Source organism: Panthera onca, chromosome F2, assembly GCF_046562875.1.
Source record: "Panthera onca isolate mPanOnc1 chromosome F2, mPanOnc1 haplotype 2, whole genome shotgun sequence".
In the NCBI taxonomy this organism is placed as follows: Eukaryota; Metazoa; Chordata; class Mammalia; order Carnivora; family Felidae; genus Panthera; species Panthera onca.
In genome coordinates this window covers 14,243,281-14,257,751 of record NC_138356.1, presented here as the reverse complement: position 1 = coordinate 14,257,751, position 14,471 = coordinate 14,243,281, and the positions used below count along the sequence as shown (strand labels likewise).

At 40.5% G+C, this 14,471-nt stretch overlaps 1 protein-coding gene across 1 annotated transcript in view; it reads right to left on the bottom strand.

Annotated features, from left to right (window-relative positions):
- Window positions 1-14,471, bottom strand: part of NKAIN3 (sodium/potassium transporting ATPase interacting 3) — a 607,771-nt gene that overhangs the window by 38,372 nt on the left and 554,928 nt on the right. Inside the window, exon 6 of the mRNA XM_081792191.1 lies at window positions 88-148. Within this exon, the coding sequence (XP_081648317.1) occupies window positions 88-148 (61 nt within the window). The remainder of the gene's footprint in view (window positions 1-87; window positions 149-14,471) is intronic.

Genomic DNA, 14,471 nt, shown 5'->3' with positions numbered 1-14,471 from the left:
CAAAAGCTTTCATAGCCCTGTAATGATTTGCTTGGGAAGCTATATCTCATCCAAAGTAAACCCAAAGGTAGCTATCATAGTACTTACAGGTGTCCTCTTCTTCCATGAAAATACTGATCACATAACAGGCATACACAAAACCAACCAACTGCAAAAGAGAAGAAAAAGAAAAACCTTTAAGAATCTATGCTAAATGTCCAGAATTGAAGAGCCTATATAATCCAATAAAGAATGCATAGTAAGAATGTCAATGAGTCTGTAATAGGAAGAAATCTTGATTTTAAATAATAGCTGTGGTTTAATTTTTTAAATGTTTATTCATTTTTGAACTAGGGAGAGACAGAATCTGAAGCAGGCTCCAGGCTCCAAGCTGTCAGCACAGAGCCTGACACAGGGCTCGAACCCATGAACTGCGAGATCATGACCTGAGCTGAAGTCAGATGCTTAACTGACTGAGCCACCCAGGCACCCCAATAGCTGTGATTTTTAAAGAGTTTTGCCATTTCTACTCAGTTGCAATGGCTTTTTAAAACAGAACACAAAAATGGGAAAATGTTTTTAGACATTTCATTTGGATTTTGATTTGGGATTTATAGTCCTTATATTTTAAAATCACCACAGATTATTCAGAACATATAGTTTTAAATTTGACTACTTAAAGGGCAATTTGTAGCAATACTCATTATTACTACAACTATTTTAATATTAATGCCATAAAAGGAATCAAAATATGCTAATTGTAAATTAAATACCAATCATCTACTTAGTTGTTTGAAATGCTCTGAGAATATAATTCTATTTAAATACTAAATTGTTTTGTTAATTATATCATCAGAAAATGCATTAACTTTTAGTTCATTAATCATATAATGACACCAAAGAGATAGTTTACACTTGGATACTAGTGGTTAAATAAATTCAGGTGCTAGAGCACAGGCTTTCTAGTTTTTCATATTGTTATCTGTACTTACTATACTGAGAAGGCAATTTTTATTTTATGGAGCCAGAGACACCGCAATTCCTGAAGGGCAAAATTGTCAATGCAGCTAGTCTAGTCTAAAATTACTCTAAGTACTTTGCTGAAAAATAGATACCTCAATAGTGGTTAGTCTGCCTTCTTACTTTTCTCTCTGTTGTTAAAGTCTGTCCTCTCCTCCCTTTATAAGATAACATTTGGAAAGGAAACTTCTCTGATAGTCCCAGTATCAAAGGCTGAAATTCCCAATGCAGAGAACAATCCATCTGGTGTTTGTGACTACCCTGTAGATTAGGAACCTGAACTAGGAATTCACCTTCAGACTTGGCAGGATCAGGTTTTAGCTTTTCCTCACTTGCTGAGATGGATTTCCTCTCACTCTTTCAGGAAAATGCAGAGGAAGCGGTGAGGTCAGAAGGCTCGAAACACAGAGGTTCGAACCAAGGGAGAGATGACCAAACAGCATCTGTTGCCGCTTGATGGTTCTTTCATCAACAAGACTATTGGAAAGTTGCTTCTCCAGTTTGCTCATCACCTCATAGAAATTGTGGTTGAGTTTGCTCCTCTCCCTGTGGAAGACATGCCTCAACTTGGAAATGTTTTGGAAGATGGTCATTTAACAGCCAGTAAGACTATTGTGGAGAATAGGCAACTCCTTTAGTAATTCTTGGTTCAGATCTTTAGACACAATCTGGCCTTTGATGAACTCTTCCTCAGCCTTGGCCACACTAACCTCATCTGTCTTTTCTGTATTCTGCATGCCTCCAAGTGGCGCTGGGCACTGTCACAGTCCATGAGTTTCCAACCCACTTGGCGATTCTTTCCTTCATCTCACTGAACTGGGCTCCATAGTATTCCATAGTCCTCAAAGTCTGTTCAGCTCTTTTCTCTTCATAGTCTTACCTATGAAGGAGATCACCACTTCCTACAGTGGTCATTGGTTTCTCATGATTATCCCAGTCACTGCTGTAGACCTCCTGTAGGGTTTCTGACACTCCCTTTGAGTTTTCACACATCACCTTGACTGCACTAAAGGTATTCTTTAGGTCCTTTTATAGCTTGAGGCCATCTGCTAGATTTCTAGTTTATTATAAAAGGATTTAACTCTGGGATAGCCAGATGGAAGAGATGCATGGGGCAAGGTAGGGGGTAAAGTGTAGAGCTTCCCTGTTCCTCAAGTGCACCACTCTCCCCAAATCCCCAAGTGTTCACCAACCTGGAAGGTCCCATAGATGTTCTTTTATTAAGACAAAAGAGAGCAAGCTCATCCGAATAATTTTTTTCCAGAAATACTTTTTTTACAGAAGTTTTATTAGCTTATATTTATTCCCTGTAGTTTTAGGGCTATGGATTATGCTAAAAATATTGGGTTAGCTATGTTTTCTGAAAAGATTCATTGTCTGTGTACTGAAGAAAACTGGCCAGTATGTTTATTTCTTTTCCAAATGAGTCTTTTGACTGATGGAAAGTAAGATCAGGGTCTTAATTCTAGTTACAGCTCACTATCTTTCCTCATTCAGTGAAGTTTTTGTTACTGATGAAATGGGAGAACACCCAGTTTAAAAAAAAAAAGATAAATGTATAGCAACAGAAAATTTGTCAAATTCAATTCTTCACTAATGGGCCTTAAAAATATCTTGATAGATGACAAGAAAGGAATTTGGGCTAGGTAATTGAAATATACAGTACCATTATCTGGAAACAGTAAGATAAAGACGTGCCATACTAGAATATTAGCTCATTCTCCAGGCCCTCAAGCAGAAATTGCCAGCCTTAATCTCAATATTACAACAGATGAATTAATTAGCATATATCCTTTTACTTTTGCTTTATTGATGGGCACACTAATAAAATATTTATTCCAAAAATTACTTTTGCTATCGTGATTAACCAAACTGCTGCTTAATTAATAATATTATTCTCATGAGAACCTGTCTAGACATCATGTTAATCACCAATTTGTTGATGGCTGAGTGTTGTGTAGTTCTTGGTTTCCCAGAATATGATTTGAAATAGTCCCTGTGGCTTTCTGCTTATCTCCAAGAAATAGAATAACACGCATTCTTGCCAACAGCAAAGATACACAAAGTAAATAACACCAAGATTGTCCCGATTGTCTGCTTTTAATAAAGTTTTGAAGGACTCAGTCATTTTAAAGACACTTTCTTCTTTTCCATTAAGTTATCCATCTCCAAAGTTATAACATTTAAATGATTTTCTCCAATGTATTGTAAATTCTGACTGCATAAAGTCCATTTTTTTGGTATAGTGCATAAATGCAAATGGCGGAAGACTAGATTCCGACACCACTTCTTGTATAAGGGATTGATTAGTTTTTGCAAGTAGGATTTGTATATGCGATTGATTTCTTTTGCCCTGCAGGCCTTGTATAAGGATTGGCAGGATTAGATTTCACATATGTAGAAACTAGGATGACAGCCACTGGCTGTGAGTCCTGCTAGTTGTGAATCTTAGGATAAATCAAAGAAATGAGGCATTTCTAAAAGCATGAGTGTCTTAAGGGATCACTTTAAGGTGCAACAAATGGATGAGAAAAGCTCATCTAAGAAACTCAGAAGAATTTGTACAGGCCCTGCCTTACTTAGGGTGAAAGAATCAGTGGGGTTTGAAGGAAGCCAAAAGGATCCTTAAACAAAAAGAATTCCCCAACGACTTTCCTAGATATCCCAGCATTTACACTAACATTTAAGCATTAATGTTTAAGATATTCCTTAAGGAATGACAGAAGCGTCTCTATTTAGCACTAGGCTCTAAAATGTTCTTCGTTGGTTGATTTTTTTCCCTCAAATCCAAAATGACTCTATAAAGGTCTTGGCCAAAGCTACCTGCAGGAAGCAGGCAGAGGCTGACACACTTCACTCTGTGTAGAGCTTTTATCCTTATGAAAGTCACTAAACTGAACATTTTCAAGTTCTATGTGTAATTTGAAACCTTCTATAATTTAATTTTTTATTTGGGTTAAGATGTTAAGTTACATATAAAAGAAAGCATAGATACCTAATGTCAAGAACTGCAGGGTTTGGGATTTTACTCTATAAGCTACCGAGTTAGCCTGTTACTGTTTCATGGATGCTGGGTTAGAGATAAAGGACTTCATTACTCATAGCTCAGCAGCCAGCGTGAGCTTCATATCTCTGCCACATTCTCCTTGGGCCATGATGGACTCCTGCGCACACAGTGGGTTGTGTTACAGGAGAGGAATATTGAGCTACTTTTACAGCAGTGGGAAGCAAGCCTACTCTTTGTTGGGGTGTGATGGGGGAGAAGTTACCTCATTCCTTAAGGTTGCTTGCTGAAAACACAATCTTGAGAAGTTGCTCAGGGAAAGACTGATTATAAATTTGGAGGTTATCGGTATATCTATAGACGGTATTTGAAGCTACATGGGGGTGCCTGGTTGGCTCAGTCGGTTAATCCTCCGACTTTGGTTCAGGTCATGATCTCACGGTTCGTAGGTTCAAGTCCCGTGTCAGGCTCTGTGCTGACTGCTCAGAGGCTGCAGCCTACTTTGGATTCTGTGTCTTCCTCTCTCTCTGCCCCACCCTCCTCCCCCTGTCCCGCTCACACTCTGTCTCTCTCTGTCTCTCGAAAACAAAGAAATTAGAGCTATGTGATTGGATCAGAATGCTAAGGAAATGAGTGAAGTTAGAGAAGGGAGTCAAAGGATGAAGTTCTGGAACATTATGACATTTAGGGTTTAGAGAGAAGTCAAGAAACCAGGAAGAGACTGAAAAGGCCTGACTAGAGAGGTACAGCGATATAAGAAAGCAAGGGCAATCAACTGTGTCAAAGGTCTCTGGCAGGTCAAGGACAATGAGTACTGAGCCTTGACGACTGGGCTGGGCAGTGTAGAGCACATGGGAGACCTTGATGGAGTTGTTCTGGTAGAGGATGGGGACAAAAATGTGACCAGAATGGGTTCAAGAGAAAATAAGATGTCAACTATTCTTTCAAGGAGTTTTGGAAAAGGAGAGTAGAGACAGGAACAAGATCTGGACAGAGATGTGATGTTAATGAGGTTTTTGTTTGTTTTTGTTTTAGTTTCTTTTTTAAAGGTGGAAATTAATACAGCATATTTGGATACAATGGGCTTTTCCTTAAACCATGATTCACAATTTGGGGAAATAAAGAACAAAGATTATTTGCCTGGCCAAGCACACATCACTTTTATCTGCTTCCAAGCCCTCTATAATCCTACCTCAACTTGGCTTTCAAGCCTTCTCCCCTACTCTTCTCTGCCATGAACTGTGCTCCAACTCCCTGAGCACACCCCATTCTTCACTGGCCCGTGACCCCCTAACCTGTTCTCACATCTCTGCTTGCACAGACCCTCTCATCCTTTAAGCCCTGTTGTAAATGTCACTTTCTTTGATCCCCCCAGTGGATACACCTCTAGTCTGAACTGTTTCAGGACTTTGTTCTTACATCTCTAATGGCAGTTCCCAGTATTGCTTTGTGTTAAAGCTTTGTGTTCATTTGTTATCTTCCCAGTGGGTCCTTGAAGGCAGGACCCGTCTGAGACAGCTGCTGCAAAGTCCACGTCCTCAGAGTCCTGCCCTGGTTCCTTTAGGAAGAAGATCTACTCCTTCCACTACATAGGCACAGCCCCGTGTTCTTTGATTCAGGCATATTTATCTATCTATTTACATGTCTGTCTCCACTGCCAGGCTCTCACAAAGGTGAGAACTTTTTCTCAATTTCACTTTGCGTTCCTGAAACTTAGCATTTTTCCTGGTACAAAGAAGGTACTTACTAAATGTTTTTAAGCAAGTAAATGATGAGAAGCACTGTATTTCAAAGCCAAGTGTGGGAGGGAAATGAGTATGGCTGGAACAAAGTAGGTGAATTTTAGAATTCCAGCACATTAGCAACCCTGAAATTCCCACATGGGTCACCCTGTCACTCAGTCAAAGTAAAAGCCAACTCTGCTTGTGTGCATCAGCATCTGTTGTCTTGACTTGGTAAGTCCCATAGACTTTTCTGTTTTGCTGTGATAACGTCTATGTCACACAATAGACACGAGAACAAGATTATACCATCTTAGACAGGCGGATGGAAGCTACACATTTAGAAAGAAAAAGGAGATTAGGCTATTTTCACTTATGAATTAACTATTGGTTGGGTTTACATGAAACCAAACAGTTAAAGTATATCGAAAGTAGCTAATGTATTCCTGAATGCACGTTGCTTCCTTCACTGGGAAGAGGAGAAATAAATATGAAGGAGTAAGAATTTCTCAGCCATTTGACTGAAGAGACATAGTGGTTTTCATGAAGTATAGCAATGCTCCAATTCTCACAGCAAGTGGGAATTCAGTATGTCCCAGTGTCATGTCAGAGTGATAAACAACACAATGTCCAGACACACAGCTTATGGTGGGTTATTAATTTGAGAATCTTCTGACTCTCTCCTAGGAGTGATATTGAACTTTGTACCATGGTTCACCCTCAATTTTGGACTGGACAGTAGGTGTATCCTTCCTTTCTAGGGAGTGATCAAAAAACCTTGAGATTGAAGAACAGGCAGCTGGTGGACAGTCTCATCTCACAGTGCTGTGTGGACACATTTCTTTCTCTATGACTCCCAGGAGGGTCTTTTTGTGCGACTATCACCCACGTCCATCTGTTTTCTCTTGCGTGCCCAATAGAACAGAAGTCTAAGATCTTAGGATCCTCAGGGGAAGAAGTTGTAGGAGGAACCGGCTTTTTATTTATATGGACCACTCTGGGAAGGGTGTGAATCCTAGTGAGTCCTAACCTATTTGTTTTTAATCAAGCTGCTCATACTTTTCCTTCAGGAATCCAGAATTAGAGTTATGTCTGTTTATGGAAGTGTTCTATGCCAAGAGAAGCCTGAAATTATTTGAAGACATTTGGTTCAATCTCCTAAGAGTCCCACTGGCACGCTGGGCTCCAAATGAATCAATGAATATGGAAATAAGTTGTTTTCTCCACGATGACCATAAAAATGCACAACGGCAACAGCATCGCATTTATTCGGGCTTTGGGGATTTATTGCCCTTACGTGTATGGGAAGCACTTGTGTAGACAGTCAAAATGGAAAACTAATGGATTGCTGGCTTCTACCAAGGAAGATAAGCCTTTTAATGACATGCTTTTGTGATGCAGACACTCTGCACAAGCCAGCTCAGCAATATCGTAGAGGACACAAATGTTACTCTCATTTGCAAAGAGCACTGTTGTCAGATAGTGCATTTCTGGTGGCAAGTTGTTGGGGAATAAGAGCATTCTTTAAACAAACAAACAAAACTAAACAAACAAACAAATGTATCTATTCAGATAGGTCATTTCATCTAGGACTTTTCTAAGTGTCCAGTTCAGTAATTCTTCAATGGTATCGTGTGAATAGTTGGGTAGGGTTACAGTATCTGAGTGTTACGAGGTAATTTGAAGAAAACTTTCCATTAAGGAAAATTTCATGTAGTTTTACCTGTTTCACAATCCTAAATGTAAACTAAAGCAGCATTTTTAAACATGTAAGATTAACATGAATGTAGTTTGGTGATAAAGAGTTGTTTTTGTGATAGTGTCGGAATGTGATGGATGAGGTCTCGGGTGAGCATACGTGTCTTCCTCGCTATGTGGACTTATAAGTAAGCCAGGGTTCATGGAGCTCTGCCTTCTCGCACTTGTCCTTTTAAATGGAATCAGGGTCAGGAAACTGTAGTAAAAGCTGGTCTTGGGCAGGAGCCCTCCTCTCCACCTATGTCCACTCAGATGGCCTCAGACTTCTTGTATGACGTTCTATACCCTGTTCCCATCTTGAGCTGCTGACTTCAGCCTCTGGCAACTCAAACCTCTTGTTCTCATGACTCATTCAGAATCTTCTGTCTGGCTTGCTAGAACACAGTCTTTTTGAGCCCCTTTCATGTTGGGTTACCCTCAGTGTCTCGGGAGAGACATCTCTACAAATGCACCCTCAGATCCAGCTTGCCACTGGACCACATAACCCAACAGCGGGATATTTATCTTCAAATAGACATGTGTTGAGAATTGAGACCCCTAGAGCACCCAGTGGAAGGCGGTGAGTGGTGGAGCAGCTGTGCTCTGAGCCCTCTGCTTAGCCAGGCACTGCCCTATAGGCATACTGGTCCATATGTCTATCCACTGTTCATCTGCTTCTCACTGAGGGGCTGGCTCAGCCACCAATGAAGCTATTTACCAATGGCAAAGTCTGGAGCCCTGTCTTTTATGGACACAGCTCCAGCCAGTAGCAGGTATGTAACCTCAACAGACTGCTTAGCCCACTGTTGCCAATGGAGTTGTGTGTGGGTATACACGGTTTGTAGATCTCAGGACAGGCATTTTTCTGCTCATATGTGACTGTGAAATTTGAGGAGAGAAATTCTGCAATATGGAAACCTGCTTCTCTGTAATGAGGTAAGGTTTTTCACAGGCTTCTTATTTTGTTTGAGGGACTTAGCTGACAACCCCACCTAGTGAAATGTGAAAGATCCACTTGGCTGAATTAGCAGATGGAGGCAATTCCACCTCCTTGAACAGGAGTCAGAAGGAGACTGATGATGCTGTGGCCTAGATCTGAGACGGCCCCAGGAAATTCTGTGTGAGAAACTGGCCACAGTACCGAGGCATACCAGCTTTTGTAACTAATGGGCATTTGTGTAAGCCAGATGCATAGCCTAGGACCTGCCCATACTTCATCACTGCTGCAGCAGCTCAATGACCCTCCACTCAGGGTCAAAGGTGGGGAGTATCCCATGTCACGGACCCTTGATCTCCGCTGATTGTCCCTGTTAAATGAATGCTGAGTACTGTCACTTTGCCCGTGTGGTGTTCCTGCACCCTCTTTGGTTCTGAGCCTCCGTATTTCTTCTCTCCTGACTGCTGGAACAACTTCACCTTGGTCCTGGGGCCAATGATGTTACTTCCAGCAAGGGTTCAAGGGGTTTCATTTAACACTTGGGGAATAAATGAGGTTACTCTTGCTAGTAGTCTTGCTCTGATATATCCAGGTCTTAGGATGGATTTTAGCCTTGTTCCTGAGAGCCAATGCTGACCTTACAGTGGATGGTTATGGTGTCAAGAGTTCAGCTTCTGGTTGGAGAGATCTCAGTTCAAGTTTTGGCTTTGCCACTACTACCTGAGTGACCTTGGGCACGGTATAATGATCATATTACTTAATTGATTATTGTGAGGATTACTAAGATAGTGGATATCCACTGCTTAGTACAGGGCTTAGCTCGACCCCATTCTGGGCATGATATGTTCATTAATTCATCAAGTCCTTACATCTCTAGGAGTTAAGTGCTTTACTAACTCCATTCTGTAAATGAGAAAATCGAGGCATAAAAATTAATGAACTTGTTCCCAACTCACTTAGGTAGGAAGTGACACTCTGGCTGTTTAGTCCATGATGTTAACTCCTCTCCTTATTGCTACTCTATATGTGGTTCTTCTACAGCTCAAAGCCGCATGTACTTAGCCAAATAGTTACAAACTCTTTTATAGCATTATTCCCAAGAAGGCAGTATTACTTTTCATAGTAGCCCTTACATAGAATTAAGTGCTATCCACCTATCTACTTAACACATTATTCACCACACGCTATGTACTTTTAAAATGATGGTTTCAACCTTTAAAAGCATTTTTAAAAGCATAAGAAGTCAAAAATTTGAGTCAAGAGTATTAAGTAGTTCCAGGATCCTTGTGTCTAATAATCTGGAGTTTTTAGACTTCTCCTTTGTTTTGTTAGGTACTTTCCAATCCACCGGCCAAAACCATTATTGTTTCTTATAACATGTTGAAATCAATAGAAAGGAGGAGTTTTTCACTAATGATGTCCATTTTCTTACTTCCTAAACTAAGAGTTCCTTTTTTAATACCTTTGGAATGATGCCAGAATTATATGGTCATGATATTTTCTTTCAAATATGAGTGCCTGTATGGGTCCAGGAAAATTCATTATTATTGTGTTTTAGTTGATTACTAAACGCTTTGTTGAAATACATGTGCATCATGCATTTGAATCCAAGCACAGCCTAGAAATCATGACCAAAAAGGAAGCAAGGTTAATTCACTCTGACTTATTCTTAGAAAGTCTATGTTGACCTCCAAGGGTTCTCTCATCTTTTATTATTTACAGTCATTCTGTAATGTTTTTAATAATTTATTCCATTTTGAGGTGGTGCAGGAATGGTGTTAATTTTTCTGCTCTATAATTTGTGGCATTCATATTTTGGAAAAATGGGACAGTTGCCTGGGTCAAAGAAGAAAATCATAACCACCATGGTAAAATCTTGGTTCCCTACCATTGATGAAAACCAGTCGTGTGATTTCTGGAAGACAGAGATAGTTCTCGGTTATAGAATCCACACCTAAGGTGTTACAACCTAAATACTTCAAATGGAGCCATGAACTACCAGGGCAGGTCAGTGAGAACTGGTTGTAGGTTCTCACAGGAGCAGCTGCATTTCCATAGTGCCAGAGTCTGCTCCCAGCAAGCTTCATTGTTCCAACTTGGTCCTTTCAAGGTACACATCTTAGGGGTAATTGCCAACCTCCACTGAAGTGAAGAATGTTCACACCTAACCAAATTCCAGAAAGGGGCTGACTCCAGAAAAAATTTGCAGGTTGGAATATTACTCAGAAAAGTTATTTGGGCTGGATAAAGAGGGTCAGACTGAAAGAAAGGAGTTTAAAAACTTTTGTGTGTGTATGTCGGGGGAGAGGGTGGAGGGCCTGGGTGGCTCAGTTGGTTAATTGTCTGACTCATGACTTCGACCCAGGCCATGATCTCAAGGTTTGTGAGACCAAGCCTTGCATTGGGCTCTGTGCTGACAGTCCGGAGTCTTTTTGAGATTCTGTCTCCCTCTCTCCCTGTCCCTCCACCCTTGCTTTCTATCTCTCTTTCAAAATAAATAAAAATAAACTTTAAAAACCATTTTTCCCAACTAATTTTTTTGATTTAAAATTATTTACTTCAGAAGCCAGTGAAATCTCTAGATGCCTTAAAGATCTAATTTACACTTTAATTAAAAAATCTCTGTGGACCTACTATAGTCACTAAAATCCTACATAAAAAAATAAGTTATACTATTTATGTAGTTGTGAGTGAAATTAGTTGGCACTTCTTCTTCTATTTCAGGTGTTTAAGGATGAGAATAGTTGGCAATATGCCTGAGTACTGATTTCCTGTTTTAGTTCTGCTTTATCAGTTATCAGACTGCAACTGTTCTGCTGTATGGACAACCTAAGAGGAAGACATTAGGGTTGGTTCAGTGGTAATTAGAACTGGGTCTCCCTAAAAGGTAGAAACTGTGTGGGAAGATGCTCTGGTGCCATGTAAACTCAGTGGGAGAGAATGGTGTTCAATGAGCTTTAAAAATATGGCATCTTAAAATGGCATTTAAGGTCCCCCAAGGCTATTTCCTTCAGAATCATTACAAAAAGTATATGTTCCCTACCAAGTTTGATAGATTTCTACTTTTCTACATGGTGGGAGGTGAACTGAGAGAATGATCTCATTCATTATTGAGATTCTAGGAAATATCTGGATGGATATATATTATACTGCTATTTTTATGGTAAAAATCTGATACTTCAAGACAGATTATATCTCCTTACGTATCATGACATAGTTTACATCCCGTGAGAAGAAGAGACTTATGGAACCATTTGTAGCTACATTTTGAGTATTTACTGGGGGCTAGGACTTGGTGCTAAGTTCTTGGTAATTTAATTTTCACACCATATTTGTGAGATGAATATTATTATCCCTCTTTTGTGAATGAGGAACCCAAGGATCCAAATAACTTCTTTCAGGTTTCATAGCTAGTTATTAGTAGAATCAGGAATCAACCATAAATCTTTAGTCCACAAACACCTACACTTTTGACACAGTTTAAACTGGGCAAGATCTGGGAAGATGAGGAAGCAGTTTGTATCAGAGGTTCCCCACTGACTGAGGCAAGTCACTTCATACATCCCTACACTTCATACATACACTTCATGTATCCCTACAGCCCTAGGCCCCCCTCCTTCTTGTTCGTTGACAGACTGAACTAGGCCCCAGCTCAGTATCACTTTTGTTTCTCATTTCTTGCCCCTGCTTTTGGGTCACAAAGCAAAGCGTTCAAAATATAATGCTCAGGTCCCACCAATAAACTACACTTCTTCAGCCTCAACTCGGACTTTCATCTCCATTCTGAAGTTTACCATTGGCCTCGGTCTTAGCTTCAGCTTCATTTACTTGGCAACTTCTGTCTTCATCTCTAGTTCATGATCTTCAGGGATTGTTCTAGATAGCATAAAATCCTGACAGCCACTAGACTTTTTTAAACCTGTCTTGGCAAATAGGTTTCTCCTTTCATTCATGGTTTCCTATCTCTTCAGAAGAAGAGTGTACATTAGTAGGTTGTTCCATAAGCTTTTCCTACCATAAAACTCTTTGCTTCTATGAGTGTTCCACGTGTAACTCAAACATTCCTGAATCTTGCCATTACTTTGTTGAGTGTAAGACTATTAAAGTAGACCAATTAATCTATCCACAGACACAACTTATTGTATTTCCATTCTACATGTTTCCATCATACCTTCTTGATGTGTGTGAGGATAAGAAATCTTTCCTCTTTAAGCCAAGACAACCCCCCTCACTAATGTTTGTTTCTTCTTATCTTGATTTTCAAAGATCTTTCTTCTGCTCTTTTGAATTTTTCTGCAATATCTTCTTTTCACAGGCTCTTTTCCTCGTGCCTTCAGAAATGTTTAGTTCTCCCTTATCTTACAAAAATGTCACTTGATTCTGTTATGTCTTTGCAGCTTCTTCCTTTTACCCACAAATTTCTGAAATGAATGTTTTTATCAGCTGCCTCCTTTCCTTTGCTTTTCATTCCTTCCTTAATTCACTGCGGTTTGGCTTCTGGCCCTATTTTTCTGCTGAGATTGCTCCTTTAAAGGTTAACAGCGTACATTTTGTCAAATCTAATGGCCTTTTTATCTATCCAAATTCAAATAGTATTGGTATTACACTCCTACTTGCCTGTGAGTGTTCGGTTCTGCCAGGCTTCCACATCTCCTTCCCTGATGGGGCCACTTACTCTACTGCTGTATTTCAGCCTGGCCACAGCATCTACAAGCAATTCTTGCTGTGGCAATAGTGGACCAAAAGACTCTAGGTCGATGGCGGGACTCAGCAACAAGTCACTTTTTGACATTAGCAGCATGGTCCTTGTTGACATCTCCTTGGGTAAAAGAGAACAAGCAGGGACAATCCGGGTGTGGCACAAACTTAGAGTGAGATAAATCTGCTTGGGATCTGGGGAGGAAGGACTGCCTCCAAAACAAAGTTCAGGAGAGTACCAAAGTCATCTCTGACCCCGACTATCGTCACTAGCCAAGGTTGTCCTGACCCAAGAAAGCAAAGAAGGCCAGGATCCAGGCTTTGGGGTGATGATACCATTTCAGAGCTCTTGGCTTGAAGGATTAAAATGCAGTGAGGCTCATTGAAGAAGAGTTAAGGAAACTGGAAGCAAGAACAGCTCCATGAGAAAAGGGGATCTAGAAACTAGGGAGAAAAGTAGATGGAGTTGAAAGCCACCTTCCTTCCAGTTTAGGAGAGAAGGAGTCAGGATTGGAGGAAGGAACCAGAACTGGTGACTGATGGCACAATTAGGAACAGACCACTAAGTGTACAGCTGACCCTCTCACTGGCCCTCATTTAAACAGGGTGCTTACAGGGGCGCCTGGGTGGCTCAGTCGGTTAGGCGTCCGACTTCGGCTCAGGTCATGATCTCGCGGTCCGTGAGTTCGAGCCCCGTGTCGGGCTCTGTGCTGACAGCTCAGAGCCTGGAGCCTGTTTCAAATTCTGTGTCTCCCTCTCTCTGACCCTCCCCTGTTCATGGTCTGTCTCTCTCTGTCTCAAAAATAAATAAACATTAAAAAAAATTTAAAAAAAATAAAAAAAATAAACAGGGTGCTTACAGACATCCATCTTAGGACATGGAATTGCTTCCAGCCCCTAACTGCTAGTTGGGAGAGGGCTCCTAATATACTACTAGTCACTAAAGTGGGACTTTAGCAGGGTTGAAAGTACACACTGCTTCTCAAACTCAAATGCACATATGTATTTCTGGGATCTTGTTGAACTGTAAATTCTGAATCTAGTAGATTTAAGGTGGAGCCTCAGATTCTGCATTTCCAGCAAGTTCCAGGGATACTACTGTTGCTGGTTTGCAGACTGCTCTTTGAACAGCAAGGAGTGAAGGAAGCAACCGTAGTTGTGAGCAGCTAGGGTCGTGCAGAAACTGTCTTTCAGAGGAATCAGCTCCATGTCCTTTGGTCCTACTAAAATCTAATAAACATAGTGGATAAAATCAAAAGTAATGCGGGTATTTATAATATGCCACCATTTGTTTAAAAAACGGGGAGGAGAATACATATGCCTATGGCTTATATGTTGTAGTAGATTACTAGTTGCCTTTTCCCTGTCTATTCTT